Raw genomic sequence first — 25,766 nt, 5'->3', positions numbered from 1 at the left:
ATTTTACTCCTAGTGTATTGTGTACTGCAGACTTCTTCAACTGCGCTTTTACGAATTTGGACGGGAAATTTTACGATCTTGATGCGTTCATGTGCGCTGCTGCAAAACCACAAACTATCCCGGAGCACACGGCCCGGACCCAACAGTCCTTTCCTCGTCCTCCCCGAGGCCGCTCCTGTCCCCAACCCCTTCCCTCGAACTCCGCGGCGACCTCCCAGACCCGGACCTGATCCCGACGCCACCGCCGGACCTCCCCGCCGTGCGCGCGAGGGTTCCTCCACGAGGGCCGCCGATCTCCCGGGGTTCCGCCTGGTTCCTGCGAGGTGCGTGTTGCTGTTGGCTGTGCGTGTTGCTGTCGTCTCCCCCTCTCTTCCCGGGTCGGCTTCCGGTCGTAGTTCAACTCGAGTTGGTTGTTTGCTTGTCCCTGGATGGATGGTTGGTTAGGAGCTTGGAGGCCTAGGGTCGGGGGTTAGGGTGCGAGGTCCGGTGGTTACCGGCGGCCGTAGGGTTTGGTGTCCCCCAGCCCCAGGCGGGAGATCAGTTGATCCCGTGTCGATCAGGGGTGCCCCGCCGCAGGATTTGGCCTGGAATCCTTTTTAGCGTCTGGTGTTGAAATGACATGTCTAGTCCAGTCCATTTCTCAGTGTAGAGTGTAGACCTAACTCTCGGGAATCGGGCGCGGGGGTTTGATTCATCCATTTTGAAGAGCTGGACTGATCAGGAAAGTCTCTCTGGTGTGGCGAACGCCGTCTTCCGAGTGTACTTCACTGTAGTTTCCAGTAATTGATCAGAAAAAGAAAGATAACCCCATGCCTGCGAAAAAAAGAAAGAGAACCTGACAACGTTTTGTGTTGTTTTGTTCGTGTTTGGTATTAGATGACGCTGAAGAATTCTATGTATTGATCAGTGCACTCGCAAAACGATAAAGGATTGTATGGCTTTTAGGAGAGTTTCACGCAAAAATAGTTCCTCAGAATCTTGCACTCGTTTATTCCTGTGCTCTGTCTCACAACTTGATATGTGTACTCAGGTGCAATATTTTGTGATCTTTTCGCAGGTCAAGTAAGGATTACTCAAGTAACTGTGAACTGTGTGGTGTGCCTTTTCTGTCTGGCTTGGCAATCAGTCTGCATACATTTGGAAGTTGGTTCGCTTTAACTCTGGAGGCTGAACCATTGGTTGACACGTCGTGATCTGACCTTGCTTACGCATGCACGTTTTTTAACGCTAAGCACTATGGAGTCCTGAAAACACAGATGTGGTGCACATGCTTGCTGCCATTATGAATAACGACAATGCTAATGTCATTGACTTGATATCGGATAGTGATGATGATTCTGATTTTAACTTTGACTCCGATGACCCATCTGATGGCGAGAATGGTGAAGTGCAACCAGTTAGGTTTCAGGGGGGAGATTGGTCAAGGAGCACTCCCTCATCTTCTTCTACACCTACCAAAAATAGTGATGCTCAGTATAGAACTCTGCCATTTGCAAATGGTATTGATAGTGAGAAGGCCCGTTATGCTCTAGGTTCTGGAGGCGGTGCGCATGCACATTCAAGTTCATATGTGGGGTCATCACATGATTCTGCAAGGGCCACTCTCTCTTCCAACAGAATTAGCAGTGTAGTGAAGGAACTCAATGGTTCGGCAGTAAATCCAGATGACAATAACAAGAGGATTGTTCCATCATCTTTTTCTAATGGAAGCACACCAAAGTCTACACACCCAAATGTTGCAAGTTATAGCCGCATACCCCCATCACGTTTTCCCAATGGAAATTCACAGAGATTAGGCCAAAGCATGATGGAATCAAATGATGCCAATCGAATCGGGCAACCTTCTTCTTCAAGGTTCACAAGCCGAAGCTCATCTTTGAGTAACGCCCAGATGGCTATCACGGAGGAGGATGATGGTTTGTATAGTTTACTCTCAAATGATTCTAGTTCAATCATGCAAGTATTTGAAACTGCTGCAGGTTTTCTATAGGATAATTAATGTTTACCTGTTCAAAGTTGCCAGATGATTTCTTTGTACATGGTGGTACAAGTTCACGTAGGATGCTGCCTTCATCTTTTGGAGGCAATAGTTCTGCTAAGAACAATCAACTTGTTGAAGGTAATGATATGCAAGCTTATCCAAACCTAGAAAATAGGTATTTGGATTCTGATGAGAGAGCGGTATATCACGAGGCTATCCAGGTATGCATCTTTGGTCCACTGAGATATACACTACATATATGTTCCTCCCAGCTAATCACGCGGCACTTTGTCCAGATTCCAGAGGCAATTTTGTAATAGACTTATTCTTCTATATGTTTTGTGAATTGCATTGCTGACTTGGCTTGATAGATTAGAAGACACTTCACAGTCTCTATAATTTACTTATAGTAGGTATTATTCCAGTTCGTCAAAATTCAAAAGGATACTCTGTAATGACTAATGAGATTGTACTTTATGCCACATGTACCTTTTTTTAAGTATCATTTTTAAAGAAAACACAGGTTCTGACCTGTTTGAATTTGCATGATAGTTTTATATTGTATTGTACATGATGATATTTATATTCCTTTGTTGTGGCACGGATTCCATGAATCAGTGGGCTTGTTGGCGTTTTACACTTTGTCAAGTGAAAGTTAGTCTGTCCATTCAATGACCCATTCTGTCTAGTCTAAACAATAGATTTATTGTGTCTAATATCACTCTATCTATCGGAGTACCTGGATTCTCAGTTTGCTCCTAAAAGAATTTCCTGTTACGAAATTGCAAATATACCGGTTAATATTCCCCAGCAGTCTAATCCTCGAACATACCATGCTATTTTTTAATGAATAAACATCTTGTTATGTAAATACCTTGCAAAACATTTCTTATGTTAATTTACCGTTGTATTTATGGAGATTCAAATATTTCCTGAATTATTTCATTGACTTCAAATTTCAAAATGCAAGTGCAACTTAGCTTTCGAATGAAGCATATACATTTGCATTTTCTTTTTTCTCAGCCAGTAGGAATTATAGGTTTGAGTGATGACTCATGAGTGATCAGGCCCGCTAATCTGTTGTAGCTATGGCCCTTACATTTGATTCTACACTTAGTACTGAGCAACATTGCTTCTCATAATTTGTTATGCAGAATATTAGTCAGCATAAAAAGGAAGATGATCTGCCTGAGGGAACCCTCTCAGTATCTCTGCTTAAGCACCAGGTGATTATTTCTTTCATATATTTCAATTATTTATTAGTTCTCTTTATTCTGGATATCATGTTCCTTACATGCCTTTTCTGCTTGAAAGAAAATGGCATTAGCTTGGATGGTTTCGAAGGAGAATAGCTCCCATTGTGCTGGTGGAATTCTCGCTGATGATCAGGTTATTTCTAATTTCTTATGTTCTCCACAAGTGCTTAGTCCTTGGCATGTTGCTGTCCTCAAAGTCAAGCATTTCTCTTGTAACAGGGTCTTGGGAAGACAGTGTCTACAATTGCCCTTATACAAAAACAGAAAGCTCAGCAGTCTAAGTTCATGTCCGCTGATTCAGATGCTTTGAAATCTGAAGCACTAAACCTTGATGAGGACGATGATGCAGTGACTATTGTCGATAAGGGGGAACAGACTCTGAACTATGAACCCAAGAAGGATCTAGACACTCATTTATCATCGACATCAGCTAGTACTAGTGGTGTTAAACCATCTGTTAGTCAAATAGACACTGTTCCTGTCAGAACAACTGAAAGCAAAGTTGAACGTAAAAAGAAGAGTAAAACAGACACATCAGCTGCATCATCGACCATGCGGTCCATGACGAGGCCAGCTGCTGGTACTTTAGTAGTATGCCCTGCTAGTGTTCTTAAGCAGTGGGCTAATGAATTGGTAGACAAGGTTAGCGAAAGTGCCAAGTTGTCTGTTTTAGTCTACCATGGTGGTGCGAGAACCAAAGATCCAAGTGAGCTTGCACAATATGATGTTGTTGTTACTACATATACAATTGTGGCGAATGAAGTACCGAAACAGAATGCTGATGATGACCCAGATCGAAAGAATGGTGGAGAATCTTCTGGCAATAGCAAAAAACCACCAAACAAGTCTAAGAAAAGGAAGAAGAAACTTAAGGATTCAGATTTTGACCTTGACAGCGGCCCAGTCGCGAGGGTAAGGTGGTTTAGAGTTGTTCTTGATGAAGCTCAGACGATAAAAAACTTCCGAACTCGAGTGGCTAAAGCCTGTTGTGGACTAAGAGCGAAAAGGAGGTGGTGCTTATCAGGAACACCTATACAAAATGCAATCGATGAGCTGTACAGCTATTTCCGTTTTTTGAAATATGACCCATATTCTACGTATAGCTCATTTTGTACAATGATAAAGCACCCAATTGCCAGAGATGCAGTTCATGGATATAAGAAACTTCAAACTGTGTTGAGGATAGTTCTCCTCCGCCGCACAAAAGGTGATAGCAAAAATATGTATTTACTGCACCTATCTATACCTCCATATATCCATATATGAGGGATGGAGGGATTACATCTTGTTTCTCTTATTTTCTTTTTCCGTAGAAAGACTTCAATAAGGCTTTGTGTTTGTTTAACTTTGTTGAAAGATCTTTAAGTACACGTCAGACATGGCTCTTTTCCATTTTGTTTAAAATTAGTGTTTTTGATCTCATGCCACCCTTACTTTGCATGTAGAAACTATGATAAATGGAGAACCTATCATAAACTTACCTCCAAAGACAATTAATCTGGTTAAGGTAGATTTCAGAAAGGAGGAGCGGGCTTTCTATATGACAATGGAAGAACGCTCGCGGCAACAGTTCAAGGTTAGTTGATTATTTTCTTCATGTTTAAATTCATATATATTGCCCATATTTTGTGGATGGTGTTCCTGTTAGGCTATTCTCTCCAGTTTTATATATTTGTAGAATGTTGTTGCTGTGATCTAGAGTTGTATTTTTTTGGGAGATGTTTGTTGTTTTGTACTGAAAACTGTAGCAGAGATGCTTGTTGTCATTGGTTTATTGCTTAGTTAACCAGATTCCCCTACCAGATCTTGTTTCTAAATCATTTTTGTAGATTTACTTTACTGGTGTTCACACCATTGTTTTGTAGCTAAAGAAATAAATGGACAGTAGTTTCTGGGAGGTGGGCATTCTTGTGATCAGCATAAGCTTAACATTTGCATCCCTCCTGGAAACAGGAAATTTTATAAGTCAAAATTCTGACTGCTGATGTGCTTTTTGTATGTATCAGGAATACGCTGCTGCTGGAACGGTCAAACAGAACTATGCCAACATTCTTTTGTTGTTGTTGCGCCTTAGGCAGGCCTGTGATCATCCTCTTCTTGTGAAGGGGCATCAGACAGTATTTAAAGGCGATGGTTCAATAGAGATGGCAAAGCAACTTTCCAAGGAAAGGGTAATAGATTTGCTTGCAAGGCTGGAAGTATCATCCCTTTGTGCCATATGTCGTGTAAGTAATCAAATATATTGCTACTATTTTGAAGTTCACATGTGCTCTTTTCTCTTATTTGAGTGTAATCATGCAAACTATATGTGTTAGCTTCATTCGATCTTTTGCCTTAATAAACAATTACTCCAACATGCGAGGGGTTGCTTTAGAACACGTTGTCATTCATGTGATCCTTTCCCTGTGAATCTAGTCTATCCAGCCTTCATGGATCTGCCCATCTTGGAAGTTATCATGATTGGACTCGAGCACGGTTTGTATTAACCCATACGTCCCCTTATCTTCATGCTCTGGGATTAAGATCTCGTATCATAGAGTTACCAGGGATATGAACCGATAATAAAAATGGCAGATGGCTGAACACATGAACTGGCCATACCCTACATATTACTCCCTCAATTCCAAAATATAAGGTGTATACCTTTTGTTGACTGTCAAACTTAAGGAGTACTCCCTCCGTCCGGTTTTAGGAGGCGCGTTTTCTTTTTCGCCCGTACCAAGGCTTGCTGCCACACATGCATGCTGGACATAATTAGCCTTCACGCGCAGTCCTAAGCAACCTGTACAGCCAATCAACATAGCATGTGCAGCCAGCATTTATGACAATGCATGCCAGCTCCGCCCGGCCGCACACTTGTATTGGCTACGGCTGCGTGCGAGCATACATGCAGGGAGACCATTTCAGTTGCTGGCGCCTCGGAGAAACCAGGCGCCTACAAAATCTGGACCACAGCATTCAAATTTACGCCTCCTAAAACCGGACGGAGGGAGTATACGGGATAAACACAAAACCAAGTTGGGCCTTGCTCAATGTGGGAGTTCTGGCCCTTCTGGAACCAGGGCTGAAATGCTGAACCCAGCTGGGCACCTGTGCAGTTGGTCCAGGTTGCACCCATTTTGCCTAGATCTTTTCTTGTGCGCAGGGCACGTAACAATGTAGTAACCGGTCTAATTCATGTTTTGAAGCGTTTGTTGGTTTACACATTCTAATGGCTGCAACCTTGTAACCTGTGCTTTTTACAGGACACACCTGATGATGCCGTTGTGGCGATATGTGGTCATATTTTCTGCTATCAATGTATACACGAGCGGATAACAAATGATGAAAACATGTGCCCTGCTCCTAATTGCAGAACCTCGTTAAGTACCGAATCAGTATTTTCGTCAGGAACATTAAAGATTTGTATTTCTGGCAAGACCGGCACTTGCGCAACAATGAGTACATCAACAGATGACGGGTTCTCCTCAATCAGTCAAAGCAGTTACATCTCCTCGAAGATACAAGCTACCGTTGATAAACTGAATTCGATCATTATCGAAGATGCTGTAACAGACAGTGATACTACTGAATCAAATCCAAGCCGAGTAGCCCCGGCGAAAGCCATTGTCTTCACCCAGTGGACTGGCATGCTAGATTTGCTGGAGCTTTCACTGAACAGCAACCTTATACAGTACAGGAGATTAGATGGAACAATGTCCCTCAATCAAAGAGATAGAGCAGTGAGGGATTTTAATACTGACCCAGAGGTCATTTTTTTCCTACCTTGTTTCTTTTCTTCAAGACAATCATTTGACGCTGTTCTAATGAGAACCTTTATCCTTGTTCAGGTTAGAGTTATGATTATGTCGTTGAAAGCAGGTAATCTTGGTCTCAACATGGTTGCTGCTTGCCATGTAATTCTCCTTGACCTTTGGTGGAATCCTTATGCTGAGGACCAAGCAATTGATAGAGCACACAGAATTGGGCAGACTCGTCCTGTCATTGTCTCTCGTATGACCATTAAAGATTCGGTGGAAGATCGTATTTTAGCTCTGCAGGTAATTTACCTGGCTTACACTTGTGCTCTGAATTCTTGAGCACTTTTAATCTGTTTTCCACTTGAGCTTGCTGTTTATTAATTTTCGGGAAATGGAACTATGCAATACATGAGTATCGCTGATATGATTTTATCTTGTCAGTGACCATCTCATGGTAGCTTAGTTTCCTAATCATTCTTGTGAGAGAATTTTGCAATTAAGTGCTCAAAATTCATTCCTGGCTTCGCACATTTGCAATGTGATGGTTAGCAAGCGAAGCTGGACAACAAATAAGCAAACTGCAGTATTCTTGTGATGCATATATTTTGAGAATTTTGTACTACCTTGTTAATTACTCCCTCTATTCCAAAATACACCTCATATAGATTTGTGCACTTGGACCAGGACATATTGGGTTAATAATAAATGAATGTGAGTAGTTATTGGCCGGGTGCGGGTACCAAGAGAAAAATGAGGTGTATTGTGGAACAAATGAGAAAAATCTATACACGTTGTATTGTGGAATGGAGGGAGTATATGGGAACATTGCTAGAAATGATCTTATCATGGACTCAGAGTTACATACACCCTCTGTTTTCTGCCCTTCTGACCATGTTCCTGCCTTTGTTAACAGGAGGAAAAGAGAGCCATGGTCAACTCAGCTTTTGGCCAAGACAAATCCGGTGGCCATGCCACTCGGCTCAACGTAGAAGATCTGAGATACCTGTTTAGGATGTGATTGGGAGGGCAGATCCCTCTGTTGCTATGCTAGCTTCGCGACGCGATGACAGCGATTATGCATGCCGCCTGTAATCTATTTTGGAGCGAGGTGCTTTGTTGGACGGGGCCCTATGTTCCTCACCGCCTCGACGTGGATTCATTTTTGTCATGCTCTGGTCTGTCTAGATGTGACGACGTCGGAGGGCTAGCTAGCTGGCCTGTGTAGTGCAACTAGCGACATCGAGGAACCTGTCTTAGTGTAAACTGTCAGGCCCCAGCTTGTAGGAGAATTCTGTCGTGCTCCTGTTTCCCTGTGATGACTGTAGATCCATATATGTTACTGCAGTGACTTGTCCTTGGTACTTGCTCTGTCACGCTGTGTGTTACCTGAGGGCACCAACTGACGGGTGACATTCTGCCTGTGTCATCCTGGGGAGGCCCATCTGCCAGTGAGGCTCAGCCGTTCCTTGCGGGCCTGTGCTCTTGCTTCTTCTTTTTTTTATTTTTTGGGAAGTCTGCTCTTGCTGACGCTGGGCGCGAAACGTTTTGATACATCGAACCATTTCTCTCGCTGGGTCACTGAAACGTGGGCCCATTGAACCAGTGACCTGCGACCTCGCGCCGTCCAGTTGCTGAACAATGCCACCCGGTAACACGTCCCGTTATAAAAGCTTTTCCTCTCCCTCCCCAAACATTTTGGCTTTCAGAATTCAAAATCTCAAACCCACCTCTCTTCCTAATCCATAGCCATGAGGAAGACGAGAGCCGCCGCGGCAGCGCCCGCAGCCGCCTCCAAGCCTAGGGCTCGCGCGAGGGCCAAGCCCAAGGCGAAGCCCAGCCCAGTCTCCCTCTCCGGCGCCTCGTCGCCGTCCGGCTCCGGCAGCGGCGCGTCCGCGTCTCCCGTCTGCCGCGGGAAGCTGCCATCCTCCCCGGCGACGCCCAAGACGAGGTCGCCCCTCCCCGCGGCGTCCCCCTTCGCCGGGGCCACCCCCGCCTCCATGTCCACCGTCGCCGACCTCAGGAGCCTCGCCGCGTCCAGCCTCGACTCCCTCAAGCGCCGCCTCGACGCGCTCCACGGCGACTCCGTCCGCGACCTTGAGGCCTCCCACTCCCGCATCTCCAAGCGCTTCAAGGTCATCTCCCGCTCCTGTCTCTTCCTCGTCCTTTACGCTAGCCGCTATCCGTGTCATGCGATGTGATGTAATAATCCCCTTCCGTGTGCTCTGTTCAGATGCAGACGCAGAGCTCTATGCAGCTGGCGGAGGAGGCGGAGAAGGAGCTTAAGAAGATGGTCGACAAGATCTCAGAGCGCGCGGAGGAGATGAAGGTACGCCACTGGCACGATTCGTTCCGCTTGCTGTTTTGATCGAGTCTGCGTTGTTGCTCTAATTATTGCTCCCTTTCTGGCTTGGACTCCGAAATTCTGATGATCCCCGTGAATTCCAGGCATCCTACAAGAAGTTCGTCGCAGAGGTGCAGTCGTCTACGTCTCGTGGTACTGCAGAGCGCAGAGACATCTCTCTGAGTTCTGTTTTCAGTTGCGTCTTTTGTTCAGGCCACTAAGGCAGTGGTGTATTGTGTACTAACTTGTTGTTGGTGATGGCCAGTGTGCAAGGTGACCATCCCTGAGATGGCAAAGTCCGCCGAGAGAGCTATTGATGGCTTGCGCAGCCGCTACAACATCCCTGCTACCGCCGCTTAGCTTGCAGTTCATGGTTTATCTGTCACTGTATGCCACTGAGTAAGCAATCACTTGTGGAATCTCAACATGGGCTGGTTGGTTATGTTGAGTGACTTGTCATGAACATTTGGGTAGTATGCACCGGGAACAGTGTTCGTGGTTTTATAGGTTGCTAAAGTGCTGCAGTTCATTATATATGCTTTCCTAGCAGAAATTATAGTACTATCAAGCATGGATAAGACATCAGTACATCACTAAGTCTAGTTGATACCACCTTCTCCAAAGCTTTTAATGCTTGCTTGGTTAAGTTATTTGTTTGAGCAATTCTGGGCTGTGTAATATTTCTGTAACTTGTCAGTTGTCAATAATTGAGAGTCCATGTAAAATATCAACGATGAGATATATGGTAGCTAAGCTTGGGTATTTCAGGCACTTAATTCTCATTGAAATTAGAAAGATCATGCATGGGATTCGAACTAATGTACTACCTCCGGCTAGAATTACTTGTCGAAATATTACATATATCTAGACGCTTTTTAAACATAGATACAACCGTATTTAGGCAAATTTGAGACAAGTAATATGGGTCGGAGGGAGTACATAAATTTATGGTCTTAAGGCATAAATCTTTTCAATCATATGAAGTGTCTGTTTAACACTACTGACAAACTGAATACACCAAGGATCTGTGATTGTATTACTTATGTGAAGATACAATTCCTCTACGACTTGCTCCTTTTTGTGTGGTGCTATACATCTTAGATTTCTATCTGTACTTGCTAGTTGCTTACAGTACTTCTTTCCATGAGGTGTAATCATATATACTGTGATATTGCTGTACTCGAGATTTCTGTTATGCAAATTCTGTGTGCTAAAGGAATGAACTATCTGCAGCAGACATGTAGGAAATGTTCCCTTGGTTCCTCTGTTTTCGTGTTATTTACAAACTTTCTTTAACAGCTAGTATCATTGGTTGCTTTCTCCCTATCGCTTCTAAAATCGAAACTACAAAAACCATGTGCTATTTCTGTTTTCTTTTGTATGCCAATAGCCACCTTGTTTTGGCTTTGTTTACGGAGTTGTCACTCTTCCTTGTGTTATCCCTGACCTGGCTGATCCTGGTGCGTTTTCTGTACTTATCAGGTGCCCCTTCTCCACATCAACCTGGCCGCTGGATCCGTGGGACTCATGGCAGAAGAAACTCGCATATTTGTAGATAGCAACTTACGCGTACATCCTACATTCTCTTCCCTAGCTATGTCAAAACATCGACATTTTCTCCAATGCCCACGACTCCTTACTGTTCAATTGCATTTCATGTGCGCTCAGTGTGTTACTAACGTCGGTGTTGAATATGTTCGGATCACAGCATTTCAGAGCTGACATAATACAGTTTTCCAGTGTAGTAATAACCTTTGCTGGCTGAAATCCAAGCGTTGTCTACTCTTTTTTCAAGAAGTAATTTGCATGCTAGTTGAATCCCACGCTCTCTCAGCTTATTATACTGGATTGTTACTTCCTGCTATGATGTTTGGGTTGCTTTTGCTGTCCTGCCGCAAGGAGTTGTACTAAGTTAGGAGTTCTGCTAAACAGTCCTCACTGCTGCAACTCCCAACCAGTTTATCGCTTCGTCCGCGATCTTAGCTGGTTAGGAGTTTTACTAAATTGCGGCAATTGTTAGGTTGATGTTACTTAGCACCAAATCGTGACAAGGCAAAATTACATGGCAAAGAATGCATGGTAACGCTACCATTTGCTAAAACAACAGTAGGCAAAAATATAATCTTTGCCAGATGCTGCTGGTACGGTGGTACCAATGCAGTTAGACCAAAAACTTGTTGGTGTATCTTTCGCCAGCTTGTTTTTGTTGCTATACCAGTTATTGGCTGAGCAAAAAAGAAAAAGGAAATTCAAATCTCATTATCAGTCTAGAAAGATGGATAAAAGTGGTAAGGGCATGAGATCATCTATCCTGGTAGTAATTGGCTGTAGGATCGATGATCTCATGACACGATCCTAAATCCTAACCCTAAACCCTCGATCAGGTTTTTTTTTTTTTGAGACTCGTTCGTTCCCGATCCAGAGGACACATGGACGGGCCTTGAGCCTAGGGCCCAGCTCAAAGGAAACCTACCTGGGCCGGGCTCGACGGTCTGGAGTCTGGACTCTGGAGCCGGCCACCCACGAACCCACTTACCCACAGATCCATCCAATCCACGCCACGCCCTAACCCTACCCTGCCGGACCCCTCTCTCTCTCTCTCTCTCTCTCCGCCGCGCCGCTGTCGCCGACGCTTCCTCCGGCGAGTCGCCGGCCTCGGTCCCCCGCACCCCCCGCAGGTTCGTCACCTGCCTTCGCGTGATCCCCATTTCTCGTGGAATTTGAGCCTCCAGCGACGCGATCCCCACCGTGCCGCCGTTGTTCCCGGCTCCAAAATCCTCTAGTTGTGATGCTCTAAAATATATAAAATCTGTAGCTGTCGGCTCCCGTTCTCTTGCCATGGATGCGTCTGCTGCCCAGTGCTGGGTTGATATTATTCTGCTGTGATTTCGCTTCGCTTGTAGTAGTAGTAGTAAGAGTTGGGGGGCAGCTTGGATGATGAGCTGTGTTATAATTGGAGTGGCGTTTCGAAATAGGTGCTAGTTTCAGAAGAAAATGCAAAGGAATTGGAGCTGTCTGCTTGGCACATTACTGTTGCTGTCATGTTTGACGTTTGCACCTGCTCGTTTCTGTGTACAAAAAATCATGCTCATTAAGTCTGTGCTGTTCTTTAACATTAGGGGAAATTGGCTACAGGACACCGTTATTTTACGGCAGTTGCCGAAACACACCATCCGATTGAGTCTTTGCCCAGTACCATTACAGTTCCGTGGTCATTTGCCACAACACACTGCTGGCTCCAAAACGAATTTTTTGACTTTCTCTATACTCCATCTGAGAAAGGTTGTGTATACAACTTTAAAAAAATTCAAAAGAAGTATGTACTACGTACTATATAGTACTTTTCAGACTTGCAACTTCTTGACATATTATTGGGACCCCTATATCTTTTAATTACGAGCAAAAAATGCTTCTATCAGAAGCAGTATATACTGCTTTGGTTGGTGATACACACTATATACTACTTTTCAGGCTTGCAACTTCTTGACATATTATATTGGGACCTTATATCTTTTAATTACGGGCAACAAATGCTTCTATCGGAAGCAGTATATACTACTTTGGTTGGTGATCCACACTTCTTCATTGATATACTTCTTTGATTGATTGAAAAGTATATACAGCTTGTGTCCCAAAACAATATGTCAAGTTGCACGGCTGAAAAGTAGTATGTGGTACTTGGTATATACTGGTTACATATTTCTCTTCTTGAATATTTTTTTCTGAAGTTGTATACACCACTTTTCTCAGATAGAGTATATAATACACCAAAAAATAGTATAATTCATTCCAATGTGGAGTACAGACTTTCCTGTGTATGAATGTCATGTCGTGTTAGTAGAGTAATATGGTAATTTCATCTGGAAAAAAGTCAAATTTTCCGTTTTGGAGCAGGCAATGTGTTGTGGCAAATGACCACAGAATTGTAATGGTACTGGGCAAAGACGCAATCGGACGGTGTGTTTTGGCAAATGCCGCAAAATAACGGTGTCCTGTAGCCAATTTCCCCAACATTATATCTGTAGGCGAGGTTGCTTGCTTGTTGTAGTTTATTCCGTGTCTATCCGGTCTACGGTTTAATCATATGCTGTGCACAAAATCTGATTGTGTCGTGTCATTATCATCAACTGCAGCTATGGAACCAGAAGGCATGGATGGGCATGATATCGACGGCATGCCGCTACCACTAGCGGTGGATTCTGATGGAGCTGACGCTGCCTCCAAGCTTAGGAGGAAGAGGTCCAAGGTGTGGCAAGAGTACAAACCTATATACATAAACGGAGTGATCCAGAGCGCCGAGTGCCACTACTGCCACGCTCTCATGAGCTGCAAAGCTTCTGATGGACGTTCAAATGGAACTAGCCATCTGTGGCGGCACCATAAAAGTTGTCGAGCAAGAGATGGGTTTGATCTGAGCGAGCTACAGGATACAGACTTTCCTTGTGGTATGTTACTCTTTTTTTTGATGTGTCATGCTTTAGTTACCTTTTAGCTTGATTTTTCCCATTTGCCTGCGCAGGCTAGTCATGTTAAAGTTTTAGCAGTTTGTAAATTTTGTACTGTCTCGGGTTCTGTTTGCATTGCCATGGAGTGTTGAACCGCGTTTGCATATTTGGCTACCTACTTTTGTCGAAGTCGCTACACTTCGAGTTTAGGATAACTTTTGGCTAACAAACATGTAAAAGGGAAAGAGAGATATTCATGTGCTTGTATTTAAAAAAATGTCTGAACAAGCATGTGATCAACTGCAAAACGACACTTATTGTTGTCTGCTTGCTTATGAAGATTTGGATGCTTATCAACTTAAGATGTCACATATGTATTAAGCATTCAAACTTCCCTGGCCACTAGAGATTTTAATTAAGGAACTTGCTAATAATGTCACAATTTCAACAACTGAGGGCATGCCCTCCAGCCAGTATGGTCAGAATGGTCTACTGGTGTTCGCATGGTCCTCTTCCTTTTCAAGGTTAAGCACAGTTTGTCAGGCAATCATGCTGATCTTAGAAGCTAAGTTACACCATTCTTATCCAGCTCTAGAATCTAGATGTTTGTTGGCAATCTACAATTAGATTACACGTAAGATTCTTTTGCATGATAATATAAGCAAGGGGACGAATTAGAATATAAATGTTTAAATCTTAGATCCTGCATAATGGATCTTTAAGTTTTTTTGTTAGTGCCCTCCAGATTAAGGATTAGATCTAGTATTTTTTTTTCTCTTATCTAAGCTAGAATGGGGATGTTTGGACCTTTTGTCATCAGGTATGAGTCACATGTTGTGCTTTATTTTAGTGATTCTCTTGTTTGCCGGTTTAGTGTAAATTCAGGGTGCAAGCAGCAGCTTTCTTCATGATAAGTTATGTATGTTATCTTTTCTGCATATTCTGACTAAACTATGCATAATTTATGCATAGACATGGTGAATGACATTGATCCGGTGAACCAGATGCTTCCAGAGAATCCAGAGTCACTCGATGATATAAACTTGGTAAATCATGGTGAGAACAGCAGATTTAGATCAAAGGTGTGGATGGATTTTAGGCCTGTCTATGTTTCCGGGAGAATTCAGGGTGCAGACTGTCTCCATTGCCACAAGCGACTTAGTGCAGACAATGGTAGAAGCCATTTGAACCGACACACTCAGACTTGCCTAGCACGTGGTGAAACTAGCATAAATCGTCAGAAAGGTGGGCTTTCTCCGTCCAGTGTACCAAATTTGAAATCTAGGGTGACGGATGAGCTTTCACCTGCCTTGACAAATGGTAAGGTTCAGATTGCGGAATATGCTAGCAGACTTCTCAAGGGTAATAGCTATGGTGAGGAAATCCATCAGAATCAAAACATTCTAGCTTTACCAGCAGAAAACATGAGTCCTGCTGAGAAAAACAACTCATCTGCTCACACTGCACATGTAAAAACCAGGAAATTTGATCAAGAAGCATCTTATCAAGAACTAACTAGGCTGATAGTAATGCATAGCTATCCTCTGTCAATTGTGGAGCATGAAGAAATGAGAAGATTTGCCGAGAGCCTCAACCCAGTGTTTAACATGGCTTCAAGCTTAGATATGGAAGAGTATTCAACTCTTCTGTTTCACAAACAAAAGGCTGACCTTAAGGAGAAAATTGCACTTTCATCACAGCGAGTTTCGTTATCAGCAAGTGTGTGGGCTCCTAATGCAGCTGTGCCCACAATAAAGTACCTCTGTTTGACAGCACATTTTATTGATGCTAACTGGAAGCTTCAAAGGAGAATAATCAAGTTTGGCGTGTTTTGGTCCTCGCCTTGTGATTTGGAAAGGATGATACATTATAAGGAGGCTTGTGTGCTAGAATCTGAGAGCGGGGCATATAATGTCATATGGGAAGCTATTAGAGATTGGAATCTTGACAGGAAGCTTTTTGGCTTGACAGCTGTGAGTGAAATAAGAAAAGGTGAGAGTATCTCAAAGCTGAAGGACATGCTTACACAGAGGAACTGTCTTCCTATTAGAGGGGAGCTATACAATATTGCTTGTGTGGATGATGTGCTTAACAGCATTGTTGCAAAAGGGCAACCAATGCTTTACCATGTTGGTGATATGTTAGAGAGATTTATTCATGTGCGTGCATCTTCAGCACTTACTCGGCAGCAACTTCTTGAAGTTGTTAATCATGTTGGTTTGAAGTGCCCCCATGAAGATGCAAAGTGGTGGCACAAAATTTACTTTAGACTCGAGGTAATTCTGCATTTCAAGAAGGTATTCCCCTCTGAAGAAGTGTTATCTGCGGAAGAAATGAAAATTGTTGAGCCTATCTGCAAGATTTTGAGGGTTTTATATCGAGTCATTGAAGTAATTTCGGGTTCTGTTTGCCCGACAGCGAATATGTACTTCCATGAAGTTTGGAAAGTTAGGACGATTTTGCAAGAAGAATCATCTGCTGAACACACTGACGTTGCTAGCATGGTTGGGGAGATGAAGGAGGCATTCAATGATTATTGGCAAAATTCGTACTTGTGGTTGTCAGTGCCTGTTGTTCTTGATCCCAGATTCAAGACTACTTTTATTGAATTCCGGCTTAAACGTGCTTTTGGCACTGATGCACCGAAGTATGTAAATTATGTAGCCGAAATAACCAGGGAACTGTTCCATGAATATTGTGCCCCTATGGATCAGTCGAATGGTCAGACTTCGAATTGTCAGGCTGGAGATGTTGAAATAGATGGATTTGATAGCGATTCCTTGGAAGACTGGGATCAGCATCTTACCACACAGATAAGGAATCAACTATTATCAGAGCTTGACAACTACCTTGAAGATGGCCTTGTTCCACGGAAGGATGATTTTGATATTCTAAACTGGTGGATGAGTCATTCCGCAAAGTATCCAACCCTCTCAATTATGGCGCAGGATGTCTTGGCTATGCCGTCATCTGCTGTTCATTGCCAGGCGGCGGTCAGCAGCGAGGGCCCGGTAATTGATAAGCAATGGAGCACATTAAACATCAAGACAATTGAGGCGCTTGTCTGTACCCGAGATTGGATTAGATAGTAGGGTGAGTTCTGCTGATGTCCTTGGTGGCTTTTGTGAGTTCCTAAAAAGAAGCATCTGCTTATTGTCTTGAACCATAGTGCACCATTGCATTTTAATTTGTCACAGAAGCTTCATAGACTCCTTTCAAAAGTCTCGCGGTTAGAATGTCACACCTGCATGACATCTTTGTAGCTAGGCAATTAGGCTGTCACAGGAGCATCCATTCATTCTTTACAACATACGTACTGAAAAAATAAACAGTAGCACATTAATAGGATATTGAAACTTCTTTACCTTGTGACAGGCACACATTCTGTTCCTTTTCTCGTATCTCTCTTCTGATATTGTTTTTTAGGAAAACTTTTCTTGTATATTGTACGCGTGAATAACATGCTGTCTATCAATTTCGAGTTTGTATCAGAACATGTTTGTGTGTGCCCAGATTGCATGCATAATAGAAACTATTCAGTATTCAAACACAGGAATTCTGTTTATTTACTCACTCAGGGTCTCTCGGATGATAATTTCCTAACATGAGGGTTTTCACCAATGGTTTTGCAGGGTGCGTGTCATGCAACAGTTGACTACCCGCTGATAAAGCTTTTTATCGGAAGAAGACAACACGCAGTACTACATGGTTCTTCTTAACATATTAGGATGCTATTGCAAAGACAGACTTACTAATTGCCCATTCGGTTATCCGTACTGGACATAATCTCACAGCTTCCGGTGCCTCTGTCTATTTCTGCTAGTAGTTTTTCTCCAGAATTGTATATCGTTTAGTCACAGATCTTCAGATGCTACCATCCTTTTCGTGTAAGGCTATGCTTATGTGTACTTCTATATATTCTGTGGAAGCTATTCGCTGTTGGATTTTACTACTAGTCACCGGTTTGGTTTATTTATGTTCTGCTGTGAAATTTTGGGTTGCTGTACCTAGTAACCCTCTGCTGCAAGTTCCAGAACTGCAGCCATAAGCCGATGCCGGTTTTACTGTTTCGTTCAACTTACGCAGATTGCTCAAACAGCAAGCTGGACGTAACGAACAATGCAGGTAACTAACCCACAAAGAATGCATACACACATCCTTTCATCTTGGGGCTACGAACAAGCTCAATCCTGAGCAAAGAGATCATCGAATCAATACCCAATAATAGATAATCGGATCACTAAGAACGGACTATGACTTGCTGAACTCTTATAATGAACACCACATCGACACAAAGTTACTAACAAACTTAGTTCAGCAAGTCATAGTCAAACCGTGGTTTTAAGCAAACCACGGTTCCAGGATACCATAGCATCATATTTGTTCACACCACATCGACACAAAGTTACTAACAAACGACAGACTTCAAGGCTAAAAGCTAAAGCAAGCTCATAAACATGCAAGCTCAGAGACCACCACGGAGGCGGAGGACAAGGTGCAGGGTGGACTCCTTCTGGATGTTGTAATCCGCCAGGGTGCGCCCGTCCTCAAGCTGCTTCCCAGCAAAAATCAGGCGCTGCTGGTCAGGGGGGATGCCCTCCTTGTCTTGAATCTTCGCCTTGACGTTGTCGATTGTGTCCGAAGACTCAACCTCCAAAGTGATGGTCTTACCAGTAAGCGTCTTGACAAAGATCTGCATGCCACCACGCAGACGAAGGACAAGGTGTAGGGTAGACTCTTTCTGAATGCTGTAATCCGCCAGGGTGCGCCCGTCCTCAAGCTGCTTCCCAGCAAAGATGAGGCGCTGCTGGTCAGGGGGGATGCCTTCCTTGTCTTGAATCTTTGCCTTGACATTGTCAATCGTATCCGATGACTCGACCTCCAAAGTAATGGTCTTGCCGGTGAGTGTCTTGACGAAGATCTGCATGCCACCTCGCAGACGAAGGACAAGGTGCAGGGTGGACTCTTTTTGAATGTTATAGTCTGCTAAGGTGTGCCCATCCTCAAGCTGCTTCCCAGCAAAGATGAGGCGCTGCTGGTCTGGGGGGATGCCCTCCTTGTCTTGAATCTTTGCCTTGACATTATCTATCGTGTCAGAAGATTCAACCTCCAAAGTGATGGTCTTGCCAGTAAGGGTCTTCACAAAAATCTGCATGCCACCACGCAGACGGAGGACAAGGTGCAGGGTAGACTCTTTCTGAATATTGTAGTCCGCCAAGGTGCGACCATCCTCAAGCTACTTCCCGGCGAAGATAAGACGCTGCTGGTCCGGAGGAATGCCCTCCTTATCTTGAATTTTTGCCTTCACATTATCGATCGTGTCAGATGACTCGACCTCAAGGGTAATTGTCTTGCCAGTGAGGTCTTCACAAAAATCTGCATCTGAAAACAGCAACAACAATGTTAAGTTCAACGGAAACAGGAAACATTAAAATTTAAACTCATAGCTAGAATTCTAGCATCATACTGTTGATGGTAACAACTAACAACCATACAGAATGACTCAAGGCCTATCCATGGTAACAACCATACACAATAATAGAAGAATTATCCATGGTAACAACCATACACAATAACAGAAGAATTATGCAAAGTCTGCCCTGAACAAACGACATAACAAAATTAAGCATGATCCTCAGGTCTTGAAAGCAGTAGCAGTACAGGAGAAAAGACAATTAGATAAATATATAAAACAATCATTAATGCAATACAGGAGCAATTGAGGACACAATCCAGATTTGGTAAAACAAGTACTCCCAGAGATATCATTAACATGTATGAACATCTCGATTTTTGCCAATCAACAATTCAAAGTGTGACGCAGAGATATCATAGAACACAAAACGATATAACCGATCTGCAAATTCGGGAGACACGTTGGCCAAAGGAGCATAAACTTCACAGAATCACAGGGTCTCATGCTACAGAAACAATGGAATTCTACAACAACCCGGGACATCATCATCACACATCGAGCAGGATCTGCGAATCCAAAAGGGTACATCTCGCCCCTATAGGAACAACGATCCAACAAGTCTACGAAATAACTCTACCCTAACGAACAAATCGACAGACCAAATACCACCCAATGATTGAACGGAAACATTGAAGATATTCACATGAATTGGGTCACGGAGAAGCAGCTCGATCATGGTACACAAGCAAGAGAGATCGCAGGATTAAGGACAGGAATTAGTTACCTTGCGACGGCGATTAGGGTTTCGATGTCTCTCGATTCGGCGATTAGAGGACACGGGAGAGATTGGGGAAATTTCTTAGCAGCGGAGGATGCCGTGGGGGAGAACTATTTATCCGGCTCCTCATAGGTCGGTGCTAAGCTGCCAGCCAGCCAACGGTCAGGATGAACCCCGATCTGCTGCGTACGGTCTGGATGGAGCACCACGCGGCGTGCGGAAACACACGGGCCAGGCAGGATGGCGAATGGGCTGGGCTTTTACTCTCCTCCGAATCACACGGGCCAGCACCCACGACCGAGCACGAGCTCTCCTTCTCGAGTGCTGTGGACTGGAATATTTAGTCCCACCTCGCCTATTCACGGGAATGCTAACCAGCATATAACGCAGAGCCTTGACACATCAAGCACGACCTTACTTGAACAGGATCTGTTCTATAGGATCGTACCGCTACATCCTTTACCAAAAAGGAGGCAAGAACTTAAGTTTGGTTGATGCAATCTGACCTTCTGGGCCAGAGCGTGATTAACGGCCTGGATGAGTCCCTGGATCCATCCGACGGCTGTAGAGGATCGTTCCTGCCCGGCTCACACCGGTGCAGGGTGGCTCAGAAGTTGTCTGACAGACTCCCCAATTCTTTCTTTTTCCAATGTTTTCTTCCCTGTAAAATTGTTCCTGATTACAGTATTGCGTCTAAACCATTTTATCTTCAGGATGTGATTGCCATGGGATGATCAGCCTTTGTATTTTTTCCCCGGGCCATCTTTTTTTTGTTCCATCTCTTGATACAGTAAATGAACCAATTGGAATGAATCAGCTATGAACCACATGTTGCATCGGGAGATCTACGAAGGTTAACCAAAGGGAATTCTTGTTTGGCAAAATAATAACCCTTGAAATTCCCTTGTCTGTGACAACAATCCCCCATATGACGCATGGGGGCGCATCGAAGGCATTAGGGGTCCACCCAATGATGTTGCAACGGTATACCTCTTAGCCCATGCCTAGGCGAGCTTGCCGTCCTTAACATCTCCTCTCCGCGCTATCCAATCGGATTCTTGTATGTCGACTGTGGATTGTCCCCCCTCCCCTCAAGGGCATCGTCAACCAGTCAGACCCGTGAAAAGAGGAAGTGGAGCATGTGACAATCCTTTAGGTGACTGTTGCATGTGCGGTCAATGGCCGCCATGGCGATTGCTTTGCCAAGATCAATGCCTTTACTCGGGTTATCACCGCGGCACGACGTCGTCTCATCAGATAGAAATTGGGTAGTTGCACTTGCACATTTGAAAAACCCGAGCCTTCTGTGTTTTTCTATGTATAGACTTGATAACAACTTCAAATGGGAAGAATATTGGCAAGTGTGAATTTAGTTGACCGATATCTTAACCGGGAAAAAACGCATATATGTTTTGACATTTTATTCAAATTTTAGGCAAAAAAGAAAAATCTTATCTCAAATGTTTAACCAGATTTGATTGTTGTTGTCAAGCCGGCGTTGATCCACCTTTGCATGCCCAGTCAGCACAAGAGAGGCTAGCTAGCGTTGTATTGACCAAAAGGGTCAAATTTGGTTAAACTTTAAGGGCTAGCTAGCTAGGATCATATTTTACTTGAAATATCACAAAAGACACACGAGACCAGTGTCAAAAGTGTCAGATTTGACAAGTATATATCACAAGGACACGTACTTACGAGGATATATGTACTCCATCCGTCCGAAAATAAGTGACGTGAATTTGTATAAATTTATATAAAAATTCACGTCAGTCATTTCACGACGGATGGAGTATATAGCGTGCCCCATGCATGGCGCCATTGTTTTCTAGTTGCAGCGATCAACGGCGTAGGCGCCGAGCAGCAGAGACAGCAGCAGGAGGACGGAGGCCCTGCCCACGGCCCGCGCGAGCCGGCAGCGGCGGGCCGGGCCGCATGAGACCCACCAGCTAAGGAACATCAGGTTGGCGCCGCACAGCAGCAGCCCAAACGGCACCAGCAGCCTCCGGATGAGGGTGTGGTAGTATCTGGGCCCGTCGACGTTGTCGTAGCCGGCGGTGATGGCGGCGGCGGCGCTGGCGAGGCCGAGGTGCTCCAGGACTCTGCGGAGCCTGGGGATGGGCATCTCCGGGTCGCCCAGCTCCACGTACAGCCTCATCATCTCGCCCACGTCCATCTTAATGCATGCATGCAGTACCAACGTAGCTAAGCTATCCTGGTCTTAGCGGCCGTTAGCCGTGGATTAGTGTGGGAAGACATTGGGGAATATTGCTTTATATACAGTAGATTGGGGTTACTTTAGTTTACTCCCGCGCGGGACAAATCACCCTTAGCGGGGGAAACGGAGCCACAAGGCACTACGTAGGACCTCTAGCTTGGCTGGGACCGCGTCACCAAGGATGTCAGGATTGTACATCGTGCCTTTCCAAGCATGCCTCGCTCGCCTTAGCTGGATCCGCCATTTTGGGAGGAACAAAGCTTCCAAATTTGCATGCATGCGCATAGGTCGAATCCTCTTCTGACGAACACACATGCATAAATATATAAAACATATTTATTATATACGTGTCGACACTGCTACAGGAAGCCTTATCACTAACGGTCGAAAAAGAACATCGGTAACGGTCGGGACCGTCGTTACTAACTTCGTGTTACTGATGATGGGTATCATCAATAACGGTCGGAGCGACCGTTATTGATGTATCATCATTAATAACGGTCACTGCGATCGTTACTGATGTATATATCATCAGTGGCGGACGGACCGACCCGACCGTTATCGATGATATATACATGGTTCGACACTAATACATTTTCGATATTTAAAAAAATGTATAAAAAACTATAGAAAATACACAGGAAATACATAGAATAATATATACAGCACAACACAGAAAAATACATATAAAGCCGCATCACATCACAGCACAGCACATCACATCACATCAGATCATTTAAAGCATACAAATGTATATAAAGCCGCATCATTTAAAGCATATAAAGAAATACAAATGTATCTCATTTCACGACATTGATTACAAAGTGTCAAAATTTCATAAAAGCATATAAAGAATACAAATGTATCTCATTTCAAGTTTGAAACTATTGTTGTGGGTGAACTCTAAACACCACTTGTTCCACGCGTTCGTAGAAGTCCCCACTATGCTTGATGACCTCATTGTTGATGAGATGGACGAACTCCCTTTGAATGTTATACACGACACATTTAGGTCGGTGTCCCATTGTCATTCGTGGCTGCCAATACTCTTCCATCGCCGCGACTGACCCTTCCACTCAGGCTTGAACATGCTGGTATTCTCCATAAGGATGTTACAGCAGTAGTAGCCACAGAACACACTGTCGGGCGGCTGTTGCTGGCAAGGAAACCTGTGGTTGTGGTGAGGCTCATCTTTATAGCCTTTACTAGCTAATTTTCCCCTGGTCGCCACTTTCCAGGCAGTGTTAATGAGTGATTTGATAGGTTTCCAAAACCGACCTCGAACACTCTTCTTCGGAAGTAGTGAATCGAAGTAGTACACCGCGGACCAAGGTAAACAAATGAGTAGTGTCATCCAATGGTCTCTGTTTTCAAAAGAAACAAACTTTAATATCTAAGGGTGTATAAGAAAGACTGAATTAGAAAAAACAAATGGTTCCATATATAAAATTGAACTTACTCCAAATTAAAGAAGAAGAGGATAAAGTCGTGGCTCGCGTATTTCTCGAGACATGCCACCAAGTATTTGGATGCCAGGGTTCTTGAGGGATCCTTTTCTGGCTCAAGACCAATGTCACCGTAGTTAAACATCGTGGGGTCTAGAATGGCTACTTTTTTGACCTCCATTCGCCGCAGTTCTCTTATTTGGTAGGCAGACCACAACCTTAAGAGGTTGATATCAAGCTTTTGGCGGTATAAGAGGTGGAACAGTTCGTTGAACTCCACACCAAAGGTGATAGGACGTTCATGAATGTTCCCGGTTTCTTGGTCAAAGAAGCCATTGTCTCGTGGGATTCGAACATTGATTGGTTGGGCATGCTGTTGAGAACCAGCTGATGCTTGCATGTAGAACTGATGAAGCTCTTGCATCTCTCTGGACACGGCACGCAGGGAATCTTTGGTGATCATCGGTCTTCCAGGATAGTAAATAACCACCCGGTCAAACTCTCTAGCCACGAAATAGGATCCGTCTTCGAATCTCTGGCCTTGACGGGGGTTCTTTATGAGAATGTCAGGCCTATTGTCCTCCCAGACTCCAGTTATGTCAGGCACATAGTGCATCTCATCTTGAGTGACATTGGAGGACTCCTTGATGGTCTTGCCGCCGCGCCCCCTCTTTTTATGCCTCCTTTTATTGTCCCATGCCTTCTGCTCCTCTGCCTTGTACTTGTCATTGATCTTGCAGCCACCCATGGACTCAGCGGCACCCAAGAGAGAGAAGGTAGGAGGGACGCTTCCAGCCTGTGCCGACCCTGTGGTCTGGCTATCTTTGAGCTGTGGAGGCATCGACATTGCCCGCTCTTCATCTCTGCCGGCATCGACAGGAGGAAGTTGAAGGGGCGCGTAGAGATAAACAAAAACTTTTCCTACGCGAACTCCCAAGATCTAGCCGAGGTAGAAGGCCACGAGGATTACCACTAGACGCGCAGTTGCGGATTATTGATGCGGCGCCTTGATGCAGTGCAGTCCCTCGATCCGATCCAGCCGATCCAATCCCGCGATCGTCGAAGTGCTGAACGTACAGCACCTCTGCCGGTATCCACACGTGCGAGGAGGAGCTCCGGCGGCGGACTGCTAGATCCGGTGCGACGGTTGAACTGAATCGGGCTAGGGTTCTCAACGCATGAGAGTGGAAAAAACCGTGCCCTTTAGGCATCCCACGCCCCTGCTTATATATCGAGTGGAAGTGGGCTCCAAGCCTTGTGGCCCATCCACCCTGCGAGTCCAACTCGCATTGTCAGCCCAATTCCAGTTCGGGTCCAACCCGACCAAATACTTGCTCCCGCTCTTAAGTGTGTGACCCCACAGGCTCATGGCGACTTGGACACGATTGGAGTCCGACTCACAATCGATCAATCGGTAGCGGCTCCTAGCAGAACGTGCCGACTCCCAAGTACCATCGAGTCATGACGACGTACCTTCCAATGTGACATACGTCTTAGTCCCTTTTTGCCTCACGATATACCTTGTCGAACTATAGGCGATTAATCGTCATCCCTTTAATAGTTCAACTCTCTTCTCGATCTGTGATATACGATTCATCCGACTAACTCTTAGTCGATCGACCCGGTTAACAATTAACCAAGTCGCGCATGGCCATGCTTCCCGAATCATATCACTCGAGAGGGCCCAGAGAATATCTCTCCAGTCGGAGGGGCAAAATCCCATCTTGGTTATCCACATCACACAGCTTGATTCTCAGTCAACCCGAACTCTGCCTTTATAACTGCCCTGTTACGGAACAACGTTTGACAGAACCTAAGTTGGTGATCCACAACTCGGATTGTGCGATAACCTCAGGTCTAAGGATTACATTGATTGAGACATGCAAATGACGACCTACTCGTTGCATCTCAATATGGGTCAGTCCGACTCGCTAAACTCTTTAGCCGAGTCCGTGTAAGCTGGAATGACATCACCATGCCCATGACAAGTGGAACCGAGTCATCAGCCAACTTTCACATTAGTCTAGGTTATGTGTCCAGCACAACCTCAATGACTAAGGACAATTTAGTATGAACAACATGAATACATAGTTCCACAATCAAATCACATATTCAATGATACATATCAGATGTTCAAACAAGGACAACT

At 44.4% G+C, this 25,766-nt stretch overlaps 3 protein-coding genes, 1 non-coding gene and 1 pseudogene across 9 annotated transcripts; 4 read left to right on the top strand and 1 right to left on the bottom strand.

Annotated features, from left to right (window-relative positions):
* The first annotated feature begins 121 nt into the window (after positions 1 to 121).
* LOC100844087 (helicase-like transcription factor CHR28) lies at positions 122 to 8,334 on the top strand. Of its 2 annotated transcripts, XM_003573356.4 has the most exons (11): positions 122 to 323; positions 1,058 to 1,916; positions 2,024 to 2,202; positions 3,136 to 3,207; positions 3,296 to 3,370; positions 3,457 to 4,444; positions 4,683 to 4,813; positions 5,244 to 5,462; positions 6,483 to 6,986; positions 7,068 to 7,277; positions 7,891 to 8,334. In XM_003573356.4, the coding sequence occupies exons 2-11, from the start codon at positions 1,268 to 1,270 to the stop codon at positions 7,993 to 7,995; spliced, it is 3,132 nt and encodes a 1,043-aa protein (XP_003573404.1). In that variant the 5' UTR covers positions 122 to 323; positions 1,058 to 1,267; the 3' UTR covers positions 7,996 to 8,334. The 2 variants fall into 2 exon arrangements, with proteins under 2 accessions (XP_003573404.1, XP_010234334.1); XM_010236032.3 differs by lacking the exon at positions 122 to 323 and having other exon boundaries at positions 1,773 to 1,916; positions 2,017 to 2,202.
* A 149-nt stretch (positions 8,335 to 8,483) lies between these two features.
* LOC100828802 (hepatoma-derived growth factor-related protein 2) lies at positions 8,484 to 11,136 on the top strand. Of its 4 annotated transcripts, none has more exons than XR_002965304.1 (6): positions 8,484 to 8,625; positions 8,724 to 9,109; positions 9,208 to 9,303; positions 9,423 to 9,449; positions 9,584 to 9,717; positions 10,801 to 11,136. XR_002965304.1 is itself a non-coding variant. In XM_024462014.1 (6 exons), the coding sequence occupies exons 1-5, from the start codon at positions 8,616 to 8,618 to the stop codon at positions 9,676 to 9,678; spliced, it is 666 nt and encodes a 221-aa protein (XP_024317782.1). In that variant the 5' UTR covers positions 8,484 to 8,615; the 3' UTR covers positions 9,679 to 9,717; positions 10,801 to 11,136. The 4 variants fall into 4 exon arrangements, 3 of the variants coding, with proteins under 3 accessions (XP_024317782.1, XP_014756434.1, XP_010234333.2); XM_024462014.1 differs by having other exon boundaries at positions 9,423 to 9,501; XM_014900948.2 differs by having other exon boundaries at positions 9,423 to 9,513.
* Positions 11,137 to 11,814: 678 nt separating this feature from the next.
* On the top strand, positions 11,815 to 17,718 carry LOC104583551 (zinc finger BED domain-containing protein RICESLEEPER 2). 2 transcript variants are annotated; one of them, XM_010236029.3, is made up of 4 exons: positions 11,815 to 11,996; positions 13,452 to 13,763; positions 14,736 to 16,856; positions 17,396 to 17,718. In XM_010236029.3, exons 2-3 carry the CDS (start codon positions 13,454 to 13,456, stop codon positions 16,850 to 16,852), a joined length of 2,427 nt encoding a protein of 808 aa, XP_010234331.1. In that variant the 5' UTR covers positions 11,815 to 11,996; positions 13,452 to 13,453; the 3' UTR covers positions 16,853 to 16,856; positions 17,396 to 17,718. The 2 variants fall into 2 exon arrangements, with proteins under 2 accessions (XP_010234331.1, XP_014755526.1); XM_014900040.2 differs by lacking the exon at positions 11,815 to 11,996 and having other exon boundaries at positions 13,624 to 13,763; positions 14,768 to 16,856.
* Positions 17,719 to 17,954: 236 nt separating this feature from the next.
* On the bottom strand, positions 17,955 to 19,145 carry LOC100828201 (annotated as a pseudogene).
* Positions 19,146 to 20,365: 1,220 nt separating this feature from the next.
* LOC112272130 lies at positions 20,366 to 20,585 on the top strand. Its single transcript, XR_002965826.1, has one exon. It is a non-coding gene; the product is annotated as a small nucleolar RNA U3 (small nucleolar RNA).
* The last annotated feature ends 5,181 nt before the right edge of the window (positions 20,586 to 25,766 follow it).

The sequence above is a fragment of the Brachypodium distachyon genome, chromosome 3 (assembly GCF_000005505.3).
Source record: "Brachypodium distachyon strain Bd21 chromosome 3, Brachypodium_distachyon_v3.0, whole genome shotgun sequence".
In the NCBI taxonomy this organism is placed as follows: Eukaryota; Viridiplantae; Streptophyta; class Magnoliopsida; order Poales; family Poaceae; genus Brachypodium; species Brachypodium distachyon.
This window is presented reverse-complemented; position numbering and strand designations above follow the sequence as displayed.

Bases quoted from the DNA above. Each gene is read 5' to 3' on its own strand.
- LOC100844087 (XM_003573356.4), top strand. From the start codon at position 1,268: ATGCTTGCTGCCATTATGAATAACGACAATGCTAATGTCATTGACTTG. The intron at 3,208-3,295 runs GTGATTATTTCT...TCTGCTTGAAAG, and splicing joins TATCTCTGCTTAAGCACCAG to AAAATGGCATTAGCTTGGAT. The intron at 4,445-4,682 runs GTGATAGCAAAA...CTTTGCATGTAG, and splicing joins TCTCCTCCGCCGCACAAAAG to AAACTATGATAAATGGAGAA.
- LOC100828802 (XM_014900948.2), top strand. The intron at 9,304-9,422 runs GTACGCCACTGG...CGTGAATTCCAG, and splicing joins AGCGCGCGGAGGAGATGAAG to GCATCCTACAAGAAGTTCGT. The intron at 9,514-9,583 runs GTTGCGTCTTTT...GGTGATGGCCAG, and splicing joins CTCTCTGAGTTCTGTTTTCA to TGTGCAAGGTGACCATCCCT.
- LOC104583551 (XM_010236029.3), top strand. From the start codon at position 13,454: ATGGAACCAGAAGGCATGGATGGGCATGATATCGACGGCATGCCGCTA. The intron at 13,764-14,735 runs GTATGTTACTCT...ATTTATGCATAG, and splicing joins GGATACAGACTTTCCTTGTG to ACATGGTGAATGACATTGAT.